The 25616-nt window shown below is 34.3% G+C and overlaps 1 protein-coding gene across 2 annotated transcripts in view; it reads right to left on the bottom strand.

The window, feature by feature from the left end:
- Positions 1–3195: 3195 nt before the first annotated feature.
- LOC143255283 (uncharacterized) overlaps positions 3196–25616 on the bottom strand; it is a 34267-nt gene continuing 11846 nt past the window's right edge. The window contains exons 4-5 of one of the 2 annotated variants that reach the window (XM_076510709.1): positions 6511–6828; positions 3196–5270 (exon numbers count right to left, since the gene is read on the bottom strand). In XM_076510709.1, coding sequence (XP_076366824.1) covers positions 4987–5270; positions 6511–6828 — 602 coding nt within the window. In that variant the 3' untranslated portion in view covers positions 3196–4986. Of the gene's footprint in view, positions 5295–6510; positions 6829–25616 lie in introns of both variants that reach the window. The other variant, XM_076510708.1, reaches the window with a different exon arrangement.

Genomic DNA, 25616 nt, shown 5'->3' with positions numbered 1-25616 from the left:
TAAATGGAAGGCAACTAGTCATCACCACTCAACACCAACTCTTGGGCTACTCTTTTACCAACGAATAGTGGGATTGACCATCACATGATAACGCCTCCACGGCTGAAAGAACGAACATGTTTGATGCGACGAGGGATTCGAACCCACGACCATTGGAGTACAAGTCAAACGCCTTAACCCACCTGGCCATGCTGGGCCGTCTAACCTGAGAGCTTCGTTTAAGAATGTAATCTTCTTTGTTTTAACATAGTTCTCATATTCTGATCAGTTATGGCATCTATAAATTAGTCACATGCAAACAAATCCATCATTTGACGTTGAACATCTGGGTAAGATAATTGGGCAAGCCTTCCTTAACCTTCTAAACGTTTGATTAAGATAGCTTCCTATTTTGAAGTATTATTTATTGTACATACTTTTTTTCTTATGTACACACAAAATACCAAATATGTTGGATAAGGGAACTGCCAGTACTATTATTATTATGTTTTGACGCTTGATAGAAATAACTTTTTTTAACCTTATGGATTCCCACGATCTTTAGCTTTTGCTTTATATATTGAATATGACTTTTCACCAGTGTTGTACGTCTTTGTTAAATTTTCAATGTTTTATAAGTAGTTAATTGATATAATAAATTTATATTAACAGGATCTTCACTCGCCAATGGGGAACATTTTTTTATTGGAGAAAAATCTACCCAATCAAATTTTCTTAACTTGAACCGGAATGTTTTTGGACATTTTTATTGGCGGCATTTCCCACACTGTCTTAGTGTTGGGGCTGCGAAAAGTAATTTGAAGAGGTAAGGTAATTGAAATTTGCCAGTGTATCATGAGTTTAACAGCCAAACACAAGAAATAAGGAAGTCTCCAAATTCCACGCAGAGGTGTTTAGGAATCTTTTAAAACCATCGTGGTAGATATTGTTCAGCAACTCGAGTACAATACTATGCCTGTAGCTGCTTTCAAAATTGTTGCCGTCTGCTCATCCTACTGCTGACTATCGTGATGCTTCGACCTTCCTTAAGTGAATCGCAGGTGAAATCATTCGTATCTTAATTGAAAGCTAAATATAATAGCAGAAACAAAAACGGTTGGCAATTAATAATGATGTTGAGAATATGAATTTATACACTGAAGTTACCCCCAGTGGGTAGACCCTCTTACTAGTTAGTATAGATAGATACTTGAATATACCATATTTCACTGTTAAGAAATACCACTTAACTAACGGAAACGTGTCTGGGAAAGATACGCCTAAAGCAACCTTCTTTCGGAGTTTCTGGATTGAACTTACTTTTAATATACAAAACACTGTAGTGTAAAGATAACCCTTGGCTCCTAAAGATGTATTAAAATAAATGTAATCATGCCATTATCCTCTCGTTACTACCATTTTACATTTGCTAATGGATTATTTACGCTTCTTTCTAGTATTCTTATATTTAAATTCGACGATTTCATTATCTAGGGCACACTTTTTTAGTTTATTCAATGCAATTATACTGTTATCAGTGTTCTTTATTTTTTCGATAAGAAATTTTCCAACTATCACTTTCAAACAACTTTCTAATTACATACTACTACTAATGATGTATCACTTTTATTATTATATTTGTGTTTCGTGTAACACAAAAAAAAAGTAACATGTTCATGGATGTGAAGAATAAAATTTTCATAAATGATTGACTCACGAAAGACTTAATATGAGATTATGAAAATACAAAAAGACACTATACTATTAATGCCAATAACACTGGATTCAATCGAGATGAAATGGTATACGAGTACAATCCGTATTGCAAAAAAGAATGAATTTCAAAATAGGTGCTGGGAAGGTCATATGTCATAACGAAAAAGAATCAGTGATGTGGTTTACAGAATGATTCTAATTTGGTCATCCATTATAAAAGCCTCTAGAACAACATTAGAGAGACTGTGTAACTTCCACAGAATAATTAATTAGCAGATACACAATCTGTTAAGGAGCTCAGAGTTCCTGTGAAGACCACTTACAAAGGATCATCAAGAATGGAGTTCCCCATAAATTCATTTGATCACCTACTTAAAAAGAACTATCCCAGCAACAGAATGGCCATTGACAAGGGCAAAAGGCCATCTCATATTGTGAGCACTATAAGAGAAAACCACCAAAACGACTTGGTGAATGGACAGTTTGGTGGTTTTATTTTTGTATTATAACTGTTCAAGAGACGACAAAATCTAGGAAATGGGCTGTATTGTAAGGTGTTTTTTATTTTATGATTTGTTTGGTTGCTAGAAGAAACTGTTGATCTTAATTATGGGAATTGGTAAGCAATTAGGACAGTTAGTTTTGTTCAGTAAGTGTTCAGTTTTACTAAAGTATTTGTACCAGCATTCACTATGTGAAAATTCAGTTACTTGATCAATCAATCACGAAACTGTAGAAGTTTACTTTTATGTTAGTCATAGTCTAATTACACATATTGTGTTTCATTTGAATGTTATTTGGAATCTTATGCCTATAAAGTACAAGTTTCTACAGTGCACAAATGTAGAAACATTAAGGAAGAAATAAACTAGTTTAATATTATTATATGGACTGAACTTTGAATTATTTTCACTAAACGATTTAAAATAAATACCCCATTCTGCAAAAGAACAATGTTACAGTGATAAACACATTAGGCAGTAAATCACAATAAGGGGTAAATAATTTCTGTTCAGGTGACAGAAATATACGAAGTGATCTACAATGATGTCAAACAGCAGTTGGTAGTCCTATTAAGTGGTGAATTCTAATCAACATTTTTACAGTAACATTGAAATGTGGTTAAGTTTTTGGTAGTTTAATGTGGAAAAAAGAACCGATAATCTGCTAAATTTGGGACAGATTGTTTTTTTACCACTGCTTTAAAATAGAACCAATGTCAGATTGTTCTCTCATAAAACTTTGTATAATACATACTTTATACTATGTGATATAGGGATAGAAATAGTGAAATTAAATTTATTATAGTGAAAGCTATTAGGAAGATCACACACCCCTATGTAAAGTTGTATTTCCTCATATTTTCATTTTTTTGATATATATTTAATCTATCCAAATATGTTCACTTTCATTGGTCATAACCAAAAGAATATGAATGTAATATTTTGATCTTTGTTATGTATCTATATCACAGCAGTAACTACAAGGAATCACAGACAGTTTATAATACATAAAATGTTCACTTTATTCATTTGTCCACTGTAAATATAGCCTTATAGCCGGGAAATAGAAAGATAAACACAATTAAAAGCTTGATTGTAATAAAGCATCAAATAATAATGTACAACAAATCTGCAGGAATACTTTCAACCTGTCCAAAACAAAACATTAACCTGTTGACTGCCAAATATTTCAGCTGCTACAATACAACTCTAATGCTTCTTCATTTGTAATTTTTTTTTTTTTTTCGTGAAACCATTTTGTATGGAAAGTGAAACAATTTGTAAGTACGTCAAATGCATGTAAGGTGCTGACATCTAGCGTTGAAGTTAGGTATTAAGAACGAATTATTTCGCCTGTGGCACTGTGTTTTCGATTGGCTTTGACGAGTTATCTCTTCCACGGCACTGAATAGGTTAAAGGCTTTGAAGGTATAAAACTAATTCTATTGAAATTTCTATTTAATTAAGAAACTAAATGTTTATTACTTAAGACATTATTTTAAACAAATTAGAGTTTAGTTAACATTAACTCCTGACAGAACAAAAGATTGAAATTAAATTATGACAAACAGTGATAAAGCTGTGTGAGTTTATGTTTAATAAAAAGAAAATACAAGCACACGCAATATTGATTCACCACTGGTTTCAAGTGGCTTAAAGCTCATTATACTGTGTGCAATGGAAGTTCAGTTAAACAAGAAATACTTCACAAAATAAAAACAATTGAAACCCAAGTTATCCATCAATTCTTTTAATAAAAAAGGCACCTTGAAACAATTAATGGAAATAAATAATTTTATTTTGTTTATTTATTCATAATATTTTTTTTTGAAGTGTTCCAGTGACATACCTTGTATAAGTTATTAATTAATTGTTTAACAATTATGATGCCTACACACTAATGCTAGTACATTCTCACTTCATTATCTCACATACACAGAAGTATTCTGATGAGCATAAAACATGTGTTAAGTAAGTATATGGTGTAGATTCATGAAAACTCAGGAATCTGGAAAAACACTCAATACTTTTCATGTACATAAAATGTGTTAACTATATGAATGATAAGCATAGTATTCTAAACTTTTGTCTTCAGCAAACTGAAAAGCAGAGAGTAAAACTTATCTGTTGCTTTGATATCTGGTAATGTTGGCTAAAGTACCAAATAACAGCTGTGCAACTTTTTAACAAGGTATATTAAAGGCAGTAAGTAGTTTTCACTTTATTGTATTTAAGAAAATGGATGGCAAAAGTGACAGTTCTTCCACAAAGTGAAGCAATGGTTTGTATGTTTGTTTTGAATTTCACACAAAGCCATCCCTTGTAGCAGAGTAAGATCAGCCAATTCTTGGGCTACTCTTTCACTAATGAATAGTGGGATTCACCATTGCATTATAATGCTCCCACAGTTGAAAGAGCAAGCATGTGTGGTGGGATGTATGTGGATTCAAACCCACGATCCTCAGATTGCAAGTCGGGTGCCCTAACCACCTAGCCATGCCAGGCCTGAGAAGCGATGGAGTAGATGGCTGAAGGAATGGGGCAATGTTGAAGAAACTATTGCAGATTTGATATATATGATGGAAACTGTCTTGAGGTGCTGCTCTCTTGCCTCAGATGCTGGTAAATAGCAAGCATTAACATACAAAAAGTAGCAATATATTGACAATTTATATAAAGAACATTTTTATTGTTTGTACAAAATATTTACTCTTTCTTAAGATCTTTTTATAAAACTCCATCCATAGTGAAACTGTATGCACCATATCAGTACATTTAAAATAGTATTTTACAGATTCAAACACAATACCCACATAAAAACCACAAACAATACAGACACAATAAACTCTGGTGTTGTAACTGAATGGAGGGGAGGTATTCCTATTTTGCGAGCATACCTAACCAGCTCACCAAGTGGCAACACAACATGTAGTACGTCTGGCAGCATGAGTCCCAAGTCTCTAAGAACCTGGTGCAGACCACCTTCAGCTTTTAAAACATTTGAAACAAACTGGTCAAAGCCACTGGCTAGAATGTGCAGGATGGCAATATCTATAATGAATAACAGTTTTCCTGGGGAAATGGGAACATTTGAATCTGTTAAAGAATAGAAAGGTGCATGAACTATCAAACAAATGAAACAAAATGTTAATTATGAAACTTGTACATGTTAAAAGACTGGTATAATACAAACACCATTAACTGAGCTTACCTACCAAAAAAGTGTTATTTACTTTACTACTATTGAAAAACATTTTTAATCTCAGCCACTTAAAACTAATTAGTTTCACTTCTGCAGTGTTATAAGTTACTGTGTTAATGAGTTTACTGCAGTAATAAAATCAGAATCAAAGGCCTTGATACAACAGAAAATCAAGATATAAAATGTTCAATAACAAGTTTTAATAGGTTAATTTTTATATGTACTATGTGGTAATAAAATCAGACAGACTAAGAACACATAACAGTAACTGACTAACTTACTTTACTTGCATACTTGGTTTTATATTTAGTTTAACATATTCAATTTTTTGGCATTTATTCCAATAAAGAGGTAATTGCATCTACTGATTTTTAATTTACATTCTCTGATAAGCAGTGTAGTTAACAATTATTTTGTCAAGAATTGTTAAGTGTTTTCCATATGACTTCTGAAGAGCAGAAACTGGTAATTAATATATAAAAATATTCAACTGACAGAAATTTAATTTGTATCACATCAGTTATCTTTTCTGTTTGTATAATACGTCAGACATTTTGGTTTATATGCCTTCTAAGCCTACATGTACAAGTTGTTAATTTTATTAACTACTTACAAAGACACTTCAGATAGAGGACTGTAACTCATCTTAGATAGTTTAACAACTTTTTTAGATAGTATTTTTGGATGAATATCATATTCCTAACTGTTACTATGTACTTTATCAAGACCTAGTAAAGTTTGAACATTGTCTTCAATACCAAATAAAGATTTTTTACATCTTCCAAACATTAACAATCAACTGATCTTTGATCATAATGAAATATTGAATTTTGGGTTTTATAACTTACTGAGTAAAAGTGGCTGGCAATATAGTAGAGTAAATAACAAAAAAAAGGAAGCAAGCTATAGAAACAAAGAAAAACTGAAATATCTACATAACAAAAACTAAAAAACTCTCAGTTATAACTCTAACGTAAAAGTGGCTGGCAATATAGTAGAGTAAATAACAAAAAAAAGGAAGCAAGCTATAGAAACAAAGAAAAACTGAAATATCTACATAACAAAAACTAAAAAACTCTCAGTTATAACTCTAACGTTTATACTACTTACCCAGCAGGTACACTACTATAATAGTGGACGCTATTTCTGTAATACTAAAGAACAACTGATGGTTCCACTGTTTATAGAAATCATCATTCCAGTAGTTGAAGTAGGACCACCAGGAGTAGTAATGGGAATAAATGATGGATACCAAAAGGATCAACATACTAAAACGTATCTGCTTTTGGCAAACAAGGAAAACTGTATGCTTTGTTGTTTCATACAGTGCAATAATAGCAATGCATGTTACAGTCCAAATCTTTAGTGTGTTCATGTTTGTATTAAAATAAACATGTTTGTATCCTGAAACCCCTGTTTCATAGTTACCTAGAAAAAAAAAAGGAAATATATAATGCATTCAAAATATAAAAAAAAACCTGTTTAATACAACTTTAAATGAAATACTTTAAATACACACATTAATCTAAAACAAAATGCGAGTTTCAGTGTTATAAAATGTAGCCACCAATAGCGTTTCTAGAAGTAAATATTTTTTCATAATTAATGTTATCAGTAATGTTTCCAAAATTCAGCCATCATTAGCATTTTTAAATTTTACAGTGTTATAATTATAGTTATGAAACTAGAATAACTTAAAGAGAATAATTAATTCACTTGATTAACTTTTGGCCTCAGATTATGTGTCAGCTAGTTCTATTTTCTTCCGTATGTTTCCATTGAACTATTTATGCAGATAACCAAACAAGACTTCCTTTATTCAGAGTAAAACTGACACCTTACTAAACAGACAAATGCTGTAATGCCTTGTTGCTAAACAACCTGTGAAGTTTTGACAACAACCCTATGAGAAAAGCAAATACAATCTGTTAGAGAACAAAAAAGTTACAAAGGCAATTAGAACAAAATAATTTGAATAGTTTTGTGGACTATATGTTTATGCAAAAAACTACTTAGAAATGCATAAAATGAAGAATTTTAAAAATTCCTATGTAAATAGAAATTGTTGGAAAATGCAAGATATTCCTGCATATCACACATTTCTTCTGTTTCCATTTCAAACTTGTACTCAAGTCAACAATTAGTTTTGACATTAAAACAAATCACCTTTAAACTCATGACATGGTCAAGAAAAAGATTCACTTTCTCCCATTCCAATGAATGATTATGTACCACATGGAAGACACAATCCTTAAATAGAAAATTACACTTTAACTATAATATAATTAATATAACTATAATTATGATATAGTAATTGAATACTCATGACAGAATACAAAAAGAAATCCTTTGAAGAATAATCAAGCAAATTACATAACATTTCATAATGAAAGCTTTTATCATAAAAACAGAGATTAAGACATGCATATACCTACCTTAAAACAAAGAAAGAATATAATAAAAACTTTATAATTTAATAACAGAAAGCAATTATGCACTTACAGATAATGAAAAATGACATATGCACATAGACAAAAAGAAAACCCTTTAACAATCAGTACCAACCTACTTCAGAAGGGGTAGTGTAATAAAGTAAAAACTAACTAAACTAAAATTCAAAAGTTGTCCCTATAATTAGTACATAAGGAAATAATGGAAATATTATTTAGACAAATCAAACCTTTTATGAAATATATATAAAATAAAAAAACAATACCAAAATTAATATTATATAACAACTGATCATTTAAAAAACATTAAAAAAAGTTAAAGTACCTGTCAAACTATATTTAAGCTTTAAAACTGTCTTCCTTTGAAAAAAGAAAAGCAGAAACATACAAGAAAAAAAACAATTAAATACATTCTAAAAAATTAAAAGAATACAAAATATACAGTTTAAATTAAAATAAATATATGTAGACAAAATGTACCATTCGACCAGAGTCTTTTGAAGTTTCACCTCCCATCAACCTAAACCCCCTAGAAGATTCTCCATTGTCTTGTGATTTGCTGATGCCATGAATGCTTGGTTACCCAAGGATATACCTTAGCAGGGATTATATCTGTATTAACCAGCTTTGCCCAGTTTCATACTTATTTCTGGAACAGTGACAGTTTATCTTCCTATCCATTACAGAAATCCCACACCTTGGTCAAGGATGTGGCCATTTTCTAATGATGTATTTTCAGCACTGGAACCTGTTCAAGAGTAGAGTGGTTCATATTCACCTTTGATGGTTTAGGCAGAAGTTTTACCCATTGCATTTTCTGAAGCTGCTTTCAGGGTCATTTTACTATGATGAGGTCTCAGCTCTGCCAAAGTGTAGGTCCTCCTTTTTTGGTACTCTTGCTGTCAAGGTAGATTAATTTGAAATACCTGCATGATGGTGTGACAGGAGAGAATACTTCTGGCTTGGTTGTTATAATGATAACCAGCATCTAATAGGTGGTATGCATCTCACCTCTGCATTTCTAAGACCTAGTTGAAATGAGAGTTCTGGTAAGCATTTCTTTGGCTTAGAAACATAATTTTTCCATCAGAGGTGAGAGCATACTTTGTGCCATTGCTTGGTAAATATGGGTGGTACACCTTTCAGTGAGTCACTTGTCCATCAGGCTCCATTTCTTCTTGTCCTCAACCTCTTTCATTGGTGCTATAAAAAGTACCATTCACAGCTTTGGCAACCTGCATAATAACTCCTGTGGAGTCATTAAAGAGGTCATTGTAGATTCAGTGTCCTCTGTGACTGGTATGTTCTCAAGTTCAGCTTTGATAGGGTGCTCTTGTGCCAATAATGGCTGCCTGAGCTTCTGGCAGACACAGGGTCTGTGTGATGACAGAAATGCAGCAAACTTTTCCATGTCAGATGTGTTGACAAGCAAAGCATCTTATTTATGGATTCAACCACAGTAAGCACTATTTCAATGCACAAAATCATTTATTTGGCAAAATCATAAGAATCCTCACTGTACAAGAAGTTCTGAACATTTTGGTTGGTTGGTTTGGTGTTTTATGGCACAAAGAAACTAGACTATCTGGTAGAAAGTTAAAATTAAAGCAAAAGTGTTAAAATTCATATAAAAAAAATTAAAGTAAAACAAGTCAAAGTGTAATTTTTGAATTAAAAACATAAAAGTATTAAATCCAATTTTTATAGCTCATCTACAACAGTAAGAGAAAAACTACAGTAATACAAGCTGTAAAGGACTTTCTGTAGCATAACTGTAATTATCGTAACTCGCCAGGATGACTAATGGGTAAGTTCAAAAATCAGCATTAGTCACCTGAAGTTGGCCTTTTCAGTCCTGGTTGAGTGATTTGACATTATGATCATTTTCAGAAAGTAAAGTAATAAAAGTTTTAAAAAACTTGTAGCAAAATTTTAATTATTATAACTTGCCAGGATGACTAATGGGTAGTTGGAACAGTAGTGTTAGTCACCTGAAGTTGGCCTTTCCAGTCCTGGTTTCAAGATATTTGATGTTACAGCCATTTTCTAATTTCAAACAGAACAAGACGCACTTTGATTCTTAAAAGGGTATCACATTGAAAAAGGTCTAATATATAAATTAAAAACTTAAATAGCGTTAAAACAATTAGTGGCCTTTAAAAAACTAAAAACATTTCTAAGGTAAACAGTGTCACCATCACCAACAATACTGTCTAACGTTACAGATAAACCTTGGGACAAAACATGTTTAAAATGGTGGCGTCATTGAGAGTTGTAACAATGGCAAGACAGTAAAATATGTTACACAGACAACACATAGGTGCATCAGTCCCAGATAAAATAAAATGATGTATTAAAAAACTGTGACTAAAGTGTAGTCTAGTTAGAACAACTTCATTTTTCCGATCCTTATGAAAGCAAGACAGCCAAAGTCCTATAGTGGGTTTTATTTGGAAAAGCTTGTTTTCATGTTGCTCATTCCAAGTCGACTGCCAACTGATATGGAGCTGAAAAACATTTTGGAAGGACATGGAGACTTCAGTGATGATTTAAAATCCAAAATAATGGTAAAAGTAAATACATTAAAATAAACTGGAACTTCATGAGAAGGGCCACTTGTTAGTTGAAAGAGAGGGAGGGAATGACTGTAGTTAAAATTTTACCTTAAATAATGAAAAACCAGATGCAAATACAAGGCTGAATGAATTTCAATTGGTCAAAAACTAAACCATGTGTTTTAGTTAGTGAGTATCATAGCTATTATTTGAATTATTGGTCAATGACATTCTTAGGGGCTTTGCACATGCCCATTTACTGTATTGCCTATAGAGTAGGTATACCAAGAACCTGATTATTTCCTGGTATCAAAGCTTTTGTGGGCATCATACTGACCAACAATCTGTAGTCATGCAAACCCATGTTATCCCTACCAGACAACCAGAACAAACTAAACTATATGACTTATAATTATTATTCTTCATACTATCTAACTGTCACACAGGCAGCACCCAGATGCAGTAGATACAAAGGAAAGGCAAGACTGTAACATATTCCTACACACACAGGTTGACTTGCATCATGCAACACTAACCATTAGCCTTCACCAATGTTGCTATTGTTTTTAAGAACTTTAAATTTACAAGTTTTAGAGTTATTTAAGGCACACTTTACAAAGTTTTCATCATGTATTGGGTTGAGGAATAATTCGTGAGCATTTTTTCAAGTTAAAGAAATATATTCATAAATGAAATGCTTTTGCAAAATATTTCATGTCATTTGGTAGATAATTTTTTGCTCTAATAGATGGTGTGTTTGATTTTCATATGTCTTTAATTTTTGCTTTCATTTTCAGCTCATTAAATGGACTGTCAAGTGGACAAAATCGAGCATTTTCGACACCATCTGCTTTTCGCATTTAATTTCTTGCAATTTCGTTTAAAACAATACATACTATATACCTAGGTATTACATGAAATAAAGTATCATAAATGTTTTGGGTGTAATGTGTTCATGCATTGAAGTATTGTATAGTCTTGCATGTAATGCTTGAATGAAATTATTTAAAAACACTCACGAATTATTCCTCAACCTAATAGATGTTACTTTTACTTATTTTTCAAAATGGTGGATGCCATTTCATATCAGAAAATTTACTCAGGGACTTGGAAACCATGGGTTGCAACACCCTTTCAGGTACTGATGTGTTTCAGTTATATGACCATCCTAGTTTATGAAGTAAATTAAATGGAAAACACAACAAGCAGAGTTGTGGTTTACAAACTGTGTTGCAAAACACTAAGTGCCACAGTAAGTTGCTTGAGGTGACAAGAGTTTCACCAAATGAAGCATGATTAACAGTATAAAAAATATTACATGTGGCATATCACTTTATAGCTTAAAAAAAAGTTCACCACCCCTTTTCAATCACTGGTAGTTTGATGATCAATCAGTAATCAAACAATATTGTGTATACAATGAACCTTTCATCTACTAAACAGCTCTAAAAGCAAATAACTACATCCTTTCAATCATTTATCTTTCAACTAGCCAACTGTGCTAGCTGGGAATGTTGCTTAATCTCACCCATATTAATCAGGAAGTCAACAATGTTCAGAGCTATCCTTTTGCTTCTATCTCCATGATACTTCATTTGCCTCAATATTAACTCTCATTAGTACAACTCAAAGGAGCATCCTTGTCCTCCTTTGACTTCTTTTTGTCCACAGGCTCTTGGCCAAGCCAACACACCATACACTTGTCTGTGATGAATGAATGCAGCTTATCAATATGTTCCACATACTTTTGCATGCCTTGTGTTCACTGTAAATTTGACATTAATGGACCAATTTGCCAGGGTATCAGGATTAGATCAGCCAAATCAGATCCAAGTTTTTCTGTCTACTCATGTGAGCCACAACAAGCGTCAATTTACATATTGAAACACCTGTTCTTCTGCCATCTTGTCATAGAACTTCTGTCTTCAAACTCCCTTTATTAGTTATCATTTGGCAAGCTAATGTGGATTAGGTATCTTTGACTTCAGCTCATCCATGTATTTCTTTAGATACTGTAGGATATTTTCTCATGGGTAAGAATAGTATGCCACATAAAATGGGAGTAGTATTTCTTGCCTGAATAGCCTGTAGGTTCCTGCTCTGTCATTCTGAATGTTATCATTGCATATGACAATTGTTTATCCCACTTGGTTTAGATAGAATTAATAAACTTCATAAGCATTCACTTGTAATTTGTATTACAAATTCTACCAAACTATTGGATTGATGATGATATGGCGAGATGTACATCTTCACAACACCTAATGTTTTACATAACTCAACAAACAATAGGCTATTGAAATTGGCTCCCTGATCCATACAGATGTTTTATCTAGTACTCCAAAGTGGTGTTACCAATTCTGCATCAACACAAGATATAAACTATGCTAATTTACCAAGTAATGAATAAACCTCAGCTTAATTTTTTAAAGTGGATGAAAGTGACAAGTATATATCACTGACCTCTCTCTGTGTCCAGAAGTGGACCTGCAATATCTAGAACTATCCTTCAAATAGAATACTCAGCAATCCTCTTTTATATGCAAAAGCGGCTCGTTTGGGTTGAGAAAATATTTTACATAGAAGAGCAAACAACGTTTTGACCTTCGTCGGTCATCATGAAAAAAGCCAACACAATTTCACAAACACTTTATTCCTACCTACGTAAAACGCACACCGCAAATATACGGCATCCCCAAACCTCATAAACCAGATTGTCCATTACGACCAATAATGTCCACATATGAATCGTTTAATTACAATCTTGGTAAATACATAGCATGGGCATTCTCCAAATATGTAACATCAGCCAGCTCATTCATCAAAGACTCTTTTAATTTCAAGTCTAATCTAAATCAACTTAATCATAAAGCCTTAATGGCTAGTATCGATGTTATATCCCTCTTTACAGAGGTTCCAACCACTGAAGCCTGCAAGATAGCCTTAAAACTCTATATCCGAGACCCTAACCCAACTATAGACATTCCCAGTAACCAGTTAGCAACCCTCATAGAATTCACCAAGATAAAGACAAACTTCATGTTCAACAACCAAAACTATACACAAACAAATGGCCTAAGCATGGGCAACCCAGTATCACCAGTTCTAGCCAATATTTTTATGACACAAGTTGAAACACAAGCAATTAACACAGCATTACATCCACCACTATACTGGTACAGATATGTAGATGACATTGTTGCGGGATTCAAATCTACAGAACACACACTTCATTTTTTCAATCACATTAACTCTATACATTTCAACATTAACTTCACATGTGAACAGGAAGAAAGCAATCAAATATCATTTCTTAACCTCAAAATTACAAGAACCGACACACAATTCAAAACAGAAATCCACCGAAAAATCACCCATACTGGACTATACATTCCTTGGGACTCAGCACATGAAACAAAACAAAAACTCAACATACTAAGAAACCAAATAAACACAACCATAAAACTATGCTCACCAGATAAAATTAACGATTAATTAGACAAAATAAAACAATACTTCATCAACATCAATAAGTTTCCTCCACAAACCATAGAAAACATTATATGCACACACCTAGACAGAAAGCAAAATCAACCAACTAAAGTAAATATATCTCACGAATCAAAAAATCACGAAACCATATACTGCTGTATACCATATATTCCTGACATCAGCAAACAAATAACCAACATTTGGCAAAAACTAGTAACAAAATATGACATTCCAGTTAATACCAAATTTATTCAAAAACCAGGCACAAAACTGAGGTCTATACTATGTAAAAACTACACTGACAAACACCACACCAACATTATTTACAAAATACAATGTGATAACTGCCACGACTTCTATATTGGAGAAACAAGTAGAAAAATGGAAACCAGATTCAAAGAACATAAAAAGTCACCTTCACACGTTTTCGAACACTGCAAGTCAAATAAACACAATATAACCATAGAAAACACTCAAATACTAAATAAAGAAACAAACATAAACAAACGCAAAATTAAAGAAGCCTTACTTATACAACAACCTAAACCCAAAATAAACCAATATAAAGGAACGCCTTTATACCTATATTAATATACTAAAAGAAATAAAATTATATATTCAAACATCTAATACTGCCCTCTACATTCCGACACTCAGTTACACAACCCATTTCAAACATGTGGTCAGCTTCCGGTCAGTTACCTCTTTCTTTGTGAACCTGACGATGACTGAAGAAGGTCAAAACGTTGTTCGCTCTTCTACGTAAAATATTTTCTCAACCCAAACGAGCCGTTTTTTGCATATAAATTTCTCAACAAGTGGGTTTCTCGACATCACTGATTATTATTTCAGCAATCCTCTATTAAGAGTTTATAATTCTGGTCAGGACTTTCTTTGAGAGGCCAACTATACAATATTTACACCTGTGACAAACTTCTGAGCTTGACTGTGGCCAGAAGAACTACTGTGAAATGCTAGCACAAGTGTGAGTAATACCTTGATGCCATCCAGTGTTTGTGTTGTGAAAAATCTGCAAGGCATGTTACTGTAAAACTCCAGAGACCACTCATACAGCAAAATCACATAATCAAGGCTTGATGATTTATATCAAAGGTTCAGTACACCTGCCTAAACTTGTATCTGACAAGTGCCACAGGTTATGTGCTATAATTCACTATTGGTGCTGTTTATTCAGTTACTTTTCTAGGAGTTGTTGAAGTATTAATCGTATCATCCATTCATTATCAACACCTCTTACTTCATGGTCTGTTTTTGCTATAGCAGAAGTTAATTCCTATGCTGTTTACATGATCACGATTTAGCCTCTAAATAGACGGCATATTAGACAGGATGAATGACATGACACAGAATTCATACAATCCATTTCACAAAGCAAAAGCTGTATTGGGTATGCTCTCACTATACAGCTCAATTTACCAGTATCTGAATAATGATAATATACCTAATACAGCTTTTTCTGGGTGAGATGGACTGTATGAATTTTATGTCATGCTATTCATCCTAATATGCCCTGTCACTATTTAGTGGATAACAGAGCTTACACTGACTAAATTGCAATGAGAGAGGTGCCTTGCATATACTAAAGTTTTGATGTTAGGTTAGATGTTGGTGTCTGCAGCTGAGGATATCAGAATTGGATTCTAGAGGATTTACAAATCAGCCTCTGAAAAGTCTTTAACCAATGGGAACTGTCTAATGCATCCCTATATATACTTGATTGCAGTAAGAAAAATTATTACCTTCACTCATCTAATCTCAACACTGAACTTTGGTGTACCTTCCTTGTTCCTGACAATCATTAATGAGGATGATCAAGCACACTTCAAAAGTTGTACGACCATCTTTCAACATCTATTGTATTTTAGTGTTAGCAATTTAGCTATTGTTTCTGGAAAGGAGGCACAGCGACTGTTTTATCATACATGCATTGTTGTTCAACTCAACTAGCCCTCTGATCCCTCATATTATATATATCAGCATATTCAACCAACATGTCACTAAGTAGATTTCACAGTACTGGATCTAGCATTCACAAAATCCTGAACAACCTCAGATGTGTTGTTAGCCACAATGACAGATGAAAACCTAAGTTTCAACTATTATGAGTTTATTTCACCTTGCTCACTGTAATTATAACCATTCTAATATATACCTTTAGCCCACGATTACAAAATACCAGAATTTCACTCCATATGAGACAGATAACTATCTGAAGTAATGTTGTCTCCTTTCTGAACAAAAAAAACAGTTTATTCTATTTGTGGGTTTTATAACCACATTCTGGGTTACCAAAATACTACACTTCATCTGCAGTAAACAACTGAACACCACTAGTGTATATGGAAGTAGTCATTCCTTTCACAACATACACTCATGCAATCCACTGTTCCTGGGCTCAATACGGCTAACGCTAGATGACCTTCCTATGAAATAGCACTTCCCCTTCACACAAGCAAAAATTTTAGATAATTTCTGCAGTACATCCATCTCTAGAATGCCAACACCAGATCCAAGGTTGAAGATGACAACTTTCATTCTGTGAACAACATTTCCTAGATAGACTTGGAGATCTACCTCTCCTCTAACATTCACTGCAATAAAGTTAGTATTTACTAGCCATAGTGGTGGTATTACTTGGAGGGCTTGATATATCACAATGTCTATTAGCGTACTGGTTGCACCTATATTAACCAAGAACTCAACCTATCACTCTTGTACCCTCATAGGTCTGTACCAAGTTCCACCTGGCCCTCATACATCTGAACTAATCACTGAACTCTTTAGTGTACAAAGTTTGTTGTGCTATAATAAGCCTGCAACCAAGACTTGGACTCTTGATTTTTTGGAGCATCTGTTATAGGGTCTTGGATTTGCTAAACTACTAGATGACACTAATAATCCTGTCCACCTGGCTGGTCAACAAAGCATGTGCAATGTTAGTTAGTAAGCATTTCTTTAGCTATCACCTGGAACAGTAGCTGTGATACCTGCTTTTAGCAAAGTACAGGCAGTTCAAATGCTAGTGCCTTGACCATTCACAAGTAAAGAAGACATCAGTCTCCTCTCCATCTTGGACAACATCCATGTAGTATCACTAGTTGTGTCATGTAACCTATGGATGGACCTGAATAATTCTCATCATTCACTGTAATTCAGTATGTTTCAATCATAGTGCTATTATATCTGATTAACCCTTGGTATAGCTCTAGCTTGACATTTTGGAGATACCTGAGTAGGCCTGTCTGAGGCATAGCTACTACTTCTGTCACTGTCCTCCCTTATGATTGGTCAGAAGGTACTAGTTTATTATAGGTCATGACAAACAATTCTTCATGAAGCTAAAACTTAGTAATATGAATATTTGAATTATAAGTTTTTCCATTTTATTTACTGGTGTACACTGAGAATAATGTTTAATTAAATTTTGAATATAATTCTATTATTGCTATGAAGTTAGAAACATTTGCTATGCAATTAATCATTGACTCCCTTAATCAGCTACGTTCAGTTAAATGATTAATATGGTTTTCTCAAGCCATGGTACACCAAAAATAAAATAAAATAAAACTTTGGTATCAGCTAATAATAATTTCAGCCAGTTGTTATTCCTCTCATCAAGTGTTCAAAATCAGTGACAGTGGCAGACAGCTTTAGTAGCTTCTCAATAGTTAAGACTGCGTAAGCAAGTAGTTTGATGGATAGGGAATTGAACCTGATATCTTTAAATCATATCCTCCTTAAATCACCACTGCCAAACAAATATGAAGTAAAAAAACTTAAGGCTAAAATGAGTACATTACAGACAGACAGCCCATTATTTAACTCTGCATGTAACAAAAATATAATAGCAATATTTTGAACACTTAAATAATTAGAATAATCAAATAGTGAAATAACTGGAAACCCTAATTTCAATTAGTTTATTATTTTCAGGATAGTTGATTTAATAAAAATAATGATGAATCAATTGTTGCAATAATCATAAACATTAACTTTGAGTGATCGATTAGTTTTGCATAACACTCATCAACAGATTTTATGTTTATAGTTAATAGATTTTAATGATTAATATACTAAAATGTTGACACTAAACACTACAAGTCATGCACACTTTTATCAAGCCATTAGAAAGAAAGAACTAAATGATCACATTTAACTAATCAATTATTCTGACAAAAGGCTTTTGAAGTAATCAAATATCCTAATAATCAGGAACACTAATTTAGTTTACTTGATTATTTTTGTGAACTATAACATTAATATATTAAACTGAAAATATCTAATTCACTGGTTCTCAACCTGTATTCCAAGGAACTGCACCATTCCACGAACAATCATCTAGGGTTCCTCACAAAGAAAGCAGGTAATAGCATTAATTTTTTCAGTTATTAAACAATAACCCATTGAGGACCAAATGTATTTTTACAAATCAAAGAACTCTGTGAAGAAAATCAGGTGAATCCATCACATTAACAAGAGTTATCATCATGCTTTAAGTTGCTATTTTAGGAAATATTTAATGATGTATGATTTGTATGAATATAAATTTACTTTTAGTTTTATATAAATAGCTGCATAATATTTTTGTGTATTCATTTATAATTGCACATTAACAATTCTGTTACAAACTTGATTATTTTCATCTGGATTCTGCTTTGAGGGTGGGATAATTGTTGGAATTCTAACAGAAAGGTGGGTTGGTGGGTGAATTTGGCATTTTATGGAGCAAAACATTTATGCAATCTGTACCAAACATCCGGTAAAAAGTTAAAAGTAAAGTAAAAGTATTGAAATTCGTAAAAAAGAATCAAGGTAAAACAAAACAAAGTTTAATTTTTTTTAAAATAAAAACTTAAATAGCATGAAATCCAATTTTTATATCTAATGTACAGCAGAAGAGAGAGACTACAGTAATACCAGTCTAAAAGGACTTTCTGTAGCATAACTTGAATGGTAATAACTTGCGAGGATGACTAACATGTAAGTCCAAACACCAGCATTATTTACCTGAAGTTGGCCTTTCCAGTTCTGGTTTTGAGTTATTTGATATTACGGTCATTTCTAATTTAACATCGAATTAGTTGTACTTCAAAAAGGAATCACAAAAAAGGTCTAATCTATTAATTAAAAACTTAAATAATGTTAAAAAGCTCAATGGCTTTTAAAAAATGAAAAACATTTGTTAGGTGGACAGTGTCACCATAGCCAATAACACTGTCCAACATTATGGGTAAACCTTGAGACAAAACATGTCTAAAATGGTGCCATTGTTGAGAATTGTAACAATGGCAAGACAGTAAAATGTAGCTTATTGTGATCTGAGTGTTACACAGACAACACATTAGGGCATCAGTCTCAGATAGAAGAAAATGATGAGTTAAAATCTGTGACCAATGTGTAGTCTAGTGAGGACAACTTCCTCTTTCCGATTCCTATGGAAACAAGACACCCAAAGTCCAATAAAGGGTTTTATTTGGAAAAGCTTGTTTTCACATTGCTTGCTTCAAGTCAACTGCCAAGTGGCACAGAGCCGAGCCTTGAATACAGGACCACAGTCCATGTATGGAACAAACACAGCAGTAATAGTGCAAGAGCAGACAGACTTAGCTGTGGTGTTAGCAAATACCAACATGGCTTGGTATCTAGAAGAACTGGATAGAAGTAGATGCTAAAGAAAAATGGACCAGTAGGTTTTAAATGTTCGACAAATAGAAGGCAATACTTCCAATCAGGAGTATCTGTCTATTTCAGATAACTCAAAGAAAGGTCACATTTGGAGATAGTAATTAGCTATGGTGGGATGAGCTGATCTGTGGATACTGCTATGACATCCAAAGATAGACCCAATTCATCCAACTGCACCTGGAGATGAAAGCTAAAAGGAACAGTGGCAGACCATCTATTATGAAAACATGTGGCCCCTGAAGAAGGAAAACATAACCCAATGCAGGATGCTATGGTAAAGATCAAAGTTTTGAAGCATACATAAAAGACAGTTACAAATGATGAAGGGGGTTCATGGGACTCTGTGTACAAACTTTGGACTGGAGAAGTGTGGAAGGCCCCAGTGCAGAGCCGAAGCCCCTGATAGTGAGCAGCGTCCAACATTTTCAAGGCTGCAGGCCTGGCAGAGCCTTAGACCAGAGACGCATAGTCTAGTTTTGATCAAATAAGGGCACAATAGACTTTTAGCATAGAACATCGATCTGCCCCCAACAGATAGAAGAGAGGACACAGGATATTCAGTGCCCTTGTACACTTGACATATAGCTGCTTACAGTCAAATACAAGCCCAAAGAACTTTGCCTCAGGGACCACAGGAAGCACAGCTTCACCGATACAGAGTTCAGGATCAGGGTGAATACCCTGTTAATGCAAAAGTGCATGGAAACAATTTTGGAGATATAAAGAATGAAACTGTTTGCTGTGGTCCATGTCAGTAAATGCTTGAGGGTAATCTGTAGCTGCCACTCAACATACTTTGTATTTGACGACTGACATGGGATGTAGAAGTCATCAACAAAGAGACCGTTTGCAACTGTAGGGGGTAGTTGTCCACTGATACCATTAATCTTTATAATGAAAAGTGTGACACTCAAAACACAGCCCTGAAGGACTCCAAGTTCCTGTGGGAAAAAATGGGAAAGTGTTGAACCCACATGGACCTGGAATCACTGATTCATTAAAAAAAATGTTTAATAAAAATTGGTAAATTACCATGCAACCCATACAAGTGGAGGTCTCTCAAGATACCATACCTCCCTGTTGTATCAGAAGCTTTCTCAAGGTCATAAAATACAGAAACAAGATGTTGTCGTTTAAGAAATGTTTTGTGGATTGATGTTTCAAGTTGAATCAGGTGGTCCATGGTGGAGCACTGTCTTTGGAACCCATACTGAGTGGGTAAGAGGAGGTTGTTTGGTTCGAGGAACCAAACAAGATGAGCATTAACCATCCTCTCTAAGATCTTCCAGAGACAGCTCATCAAAGCAATTGGATGGTAGTTCAAAGGAATCTTAGGATCCTTCCTAGGCTTAGGAAAAGGGCACCAAGCATTGAAAAAACATTCTCCTGCCAGATCCTGTTAAAAACAATCAGAAGAATAGCAAGAGAGGCAGGAGAGAGATGGCATACCATCTCGTAATAAATATCATGAAATTTGACTGATGTACTGCCAGATTGAGGAAGAGCACCAGTGTAAGAAGGTGATTTGTTTGTTATTGAATTTTGCACAAAGCTACTCGAGGGCTATCTGTGCTAGCCAGCCCTAATTTAGCAGTGTAAGACTAGAGGGAAGGCAGCTAGTCATCACCAGCCACCGCCAACTCTTGGGCTACTCTTTTACCAATGAATAGTGGGATTGACCCTCACATTATAAATGCCCCCACGGCTGAAAGGGCGAGCATGTTTGGCACGACCGGGATGCAAACCCGCGACCCTCAGATTATGAGTCGCACGCCTTAACACGCTTGGCCATGCCGGGCCAGCCTGAAAGGAGAGGCAATTGTTCTGCCCATGTTTTGATGGTTAAGAAGATGGGGGATGAAGCAGAAGTGCTGGATGCATGAGAAAAGCTTTCACCAAGAGCATTGGTGATGCTCTGGGTATCAGCAACTTCCTGGTCATCAGAGAACAAGATTGAAAGAGTGTCAGAAGGATACTGGCCACTAATGTTTCGAATTTTGTCCCATACAATTTTGGAACTAGTGGTAGAAGAAATGCTAGAGGTGTATTTAATCCAAGATTCCTTCTGGCTTTGATGTCCGACCTGCTGAAATGCTGAAATGCAATACGGTTTAAAAATGTGGGATATCTATGAATGGTATCGCAAGCCCATTTTTGAGCCTTTCTTTTCATGTGGCAAGCAGGATTCCACCAAGGATGAGGATACTGTAGGAAATGTATCGAGGTTGTAGGAATACAGAGTAACTGCCTGGACAATACAGTCAGTTACTGCTGCCACACAATCATTTATCAATGGCAGGATGAAGTTCTGAAAGAGTGGTGACAGAAGGCCAGTAGGTTGGATGGAAGCGATCATGGCCAGTCTCTCTCAAAATGGTAGGAAAATGATCACTGGCCCATGTATTACCATTGACTCTCCAAGAAAAGTAAGCAAGAAGTGAAGGGGAACAGAGAGAAAGATCTATAGCAGTAAAAGACTGACTAGGTGCATGAAAATTAGTACTGAAGAGAGACAGGATGTGGTCCAAGAGCATATGCTCTATAGCATGACCCCTCCCATTAACATTAGTACCATCCCAAAGGGGATTATGTACATTAAAATTCCCCAGTAGTAAAAAAGGTGACGGTAACTGCTCAATGAGAGCATCAAGGTCTGACTGATTTTAGATCTCTTCAGGAGGCAGGTAGAGAGAACAAATAGTGATGGTGCAACCCAAGGAAACATGGATGGCTACAGCCTCCAATGGTGTATCAAGTGACAAGGACAGGGTGAGCATATGTTGATCAACCAGCAATTTCACCCTGCCATGCACTTGGCCAGCACATAACCTGTAGTTTCTAAACAAGGAAAATTGTTGAAGGATAACTGTATCAGCAAGTTTCAGAAATGTTTCCTGTAAGGAAAGGTATATAGGATGATAAGAATCAATCAAATCCTTAATTTCATCTAAATTTGATTGCAAATCTCAACAGTTCCACTGAATCAGAGTAGCCATTGTTATTTATGTGGAGGAGAACATGGCAGGGAGATCTATTGTTTGTGACCACATTTTTTTTCTTTATTGGACGAAGATCTATCAACCTTCATGGATCCTGCCCTTGGTCAGGTAGGCAGGTCTCTGTCTATGGACAAAGATTCCAATGACTGAGGGTGTGAATGAATGGTCGATTTACTTTTTGAGGCTGCAGAAGAGGATGGACCCAAGAAAACATTTGAACATGAAGGAAGTGAAACTGGGCAGTTACTGGAAGGAGTGGTAGGAACAGAGATGGAAGTAGACAGATGTGTCAACTTTTAATTATGAAGGGCACAAGATTAAGATGTTTTGCAAATGACTCTGTTGGAGGCATGAAAAGATCTGTCTGGATTCCCACTGTGGTAGTGGAATGGAGTGCAGCAGCATAGTCTGAGATAGAGTTGGGGACAATAATTTCCAAGCCTCTGTGTAGGTAAAGTTAATATTCATCTTTAAGCATTGCACCTCTTTCTCTTCTACCTATTTAGGGCAAGAAATACAGTAAGAGGGGTGTGGGCTACTACAGTTAACACAGTGTGGTTCTAGGTTGCAATTGTAAGCATCATGGCCTTTATAACCACAATTAGCACATACCAAAGAACCACGACATGACTTTTTTGAGTGACAAATCGTTGACATTGGAAACATCTGAGAGGGTTAGGAATGTAAGGCTGTATACAGCAAACCTGCTTTGACTGTTTAAGGAGGACAGTGATATAAATGTTAGTATCAGAACATTGGTAAGGTCCATAATTCTGTCTTTATGTGTGAAGATTTGGCATACCGTGGTAACGCCTTAGCTGGAGAAGCCAGCGAGGATTTCCGATGCAGGAATCTTCTTTAAACCCTCTTAATTATAACTCCTCTGGAAGAATACAAAGTCACAAGGAGAGTAACCACAATGTGTGTATCCCCAATGATTTTTGATTACAAGAGGAGTTTGGTATGCTATGGTGAAGATGTTTCCACCAAAATGTCTCCAGAGTGCAACTTCTTTATCGACTCTGGGGAGCTAGCAAGTCACTCCAATCCCTTCTGAATGAAAAATGGAGACATTTGCCCCAAAGATTTCTCAGATAAGGAATGGAGAACTAGAAATCAAGGTGTATAATCTAACTGTAATGTTTACTGTACAACAGAGTTATTCATGTGTGCTCATTTTCCAATGATCTGTCTTTTTTTCAATTTTTTAATTTTTACTTATTTTGTTAGAAAGATGGGTATCCATAATGAAAAAACTGAATTTCAGTGTCCACTGACCCCACAATTCAATGTCCATACAAAAGTAAATAACAAAAAACTGGAAATAGTACTATAGATATAGCCAACCAATGATCTATACAATGACACTATAACCTCTTTACACTTGTACTCAATATTTCTGCAACCTAAAATCCTGTTTGCTATTCTACTAGTAACAGCAGTTTTCTTGTATAGCTGAAGATACTGATGAACCATAAAACCAAGCTCTTTCATTCACATAACACTTTTAAGATTATTCCCATTAAAATTATAATCATAATTCTGATTGTGATATATAACATTTATTACCTTGCATTTATTATAACTAAACATCATCTGTTATTTTTTTGCCCAACTGACAAAATAATGCAAATCCTTTTGCGTAGCAGAAATATACTGTTCATGGCCAGCAACACCCAAAACTTTGCCTAAGTCTATGATGTAAATCAAAAACAACAAAGGTCCTAACAGTGACCTCTGAAATGCCACAATTTTGACATTAATCCAGCTTGACTGAACTTTATTCACAACGATCCTTTGTTTTCATCCACCTAGCCAGTTTTAAATCCAATGAGCCAATTCATCCCCTCACGTTGAAAGACAACTTTTAGAGAGTTTTTATGTGGCATTTTTTTCAAATATTTTATGAAAATCCAAATACACCAAATTCATACCTGTATTTTGTCTACTTCGACAAGTAACCTCTTCAAAGAATGTCAAAGCTTGGCAAGTCAAGAATTTCCTCTAGTGAAACCATGCTGTTTATCAATGAAAATTTTAAACTTTATTAAATTACTTTGCAATGCATTTTTATAATACTTTCAAGGCCTTTTCCCACCACTGATTTAAGAGTAATATGATTACTTGAAAAAGTTTTATCTCCCATAAAAAAGCGTGTATGTTAATAGAAAATCCACATTGGGCTATCTGCTGTGTCTACCATGGTGAATTGAATCCCCGATCTTAATGCTGTGTGTCCAAAAATTATCACTGACCCACCAGAATAATCCTTCAAATGAAGAGTAATTTGTTTTTAAATTGGGAACCAAGTTTTCATTTTTCTTTATTCCCATATGTAGAAAAACATCAAAGGTAATTGAGTAATGATAACTTGCACTCTGATGATCTCCATTCTATATATAATAGTGACCATTGGTTATTGGAAGCTAACAATAAATCTAAAATGGCATTACCTTACTCTGGAATTTCACATCACTTTCATCTAGTGATCTATAGCAAATACCACAAAAATGGGGACTACTTAATATATCCCCAATTTTTTTAATAACGTGTTTACTATCATGTAGGAATTGTATAGCCATTTAATTTTAATAATTGTATTCTATTATTACTTTCATAGATTTCTTTTAGAAACATATTTATGCTTTTGAATTTATTTTAACAATTATGTTACTTATGGTATTTTCTGTTGCTGTTTGCACTGTATTGCAGGTCTCTTGAGATAAAAACAACCTGACGTAAGTTCAGTAAGAGATCAGTATATTATAATTTTAATGTTTCCCATGTTTTAACTTAACTAATGATGGTCCTCTTTTATACGTCACTGAATTTTAAAGAAAGTAAACATAGTTTACTTTTTATTTTTCACTTTACATAGTGATAAAAAACACTATATATGTTTGTGTTATTTTATTTCTCAATATTTGATGGCACATGCATTTCAGTTAGTGTACAACTCTTGTATACCTTTTATTCATTTAGACTCTGTTGAATGATCATTCACGTTTCTAACA

Source organism: Tachypleus tridentatus, chromosome 7, assembly GCF_004210375.1.
Source record: "Tachypleus tridentatus isolate NWPU-2018 chromosome 7, ASM421037v1, whole genome shotgun sequence".
In the NCBI taxonomy this organism is placed as follows: domain Eukaryota; kingdom Metazoa; phylum Arthropoda; class Merostomata; order Xiphosura; family Limulidae; genus Tachypleus; species Tachypleus tridentatus.
This window is presented reverse-complemented; position numbering and strand designations above follow the sequence as displayed.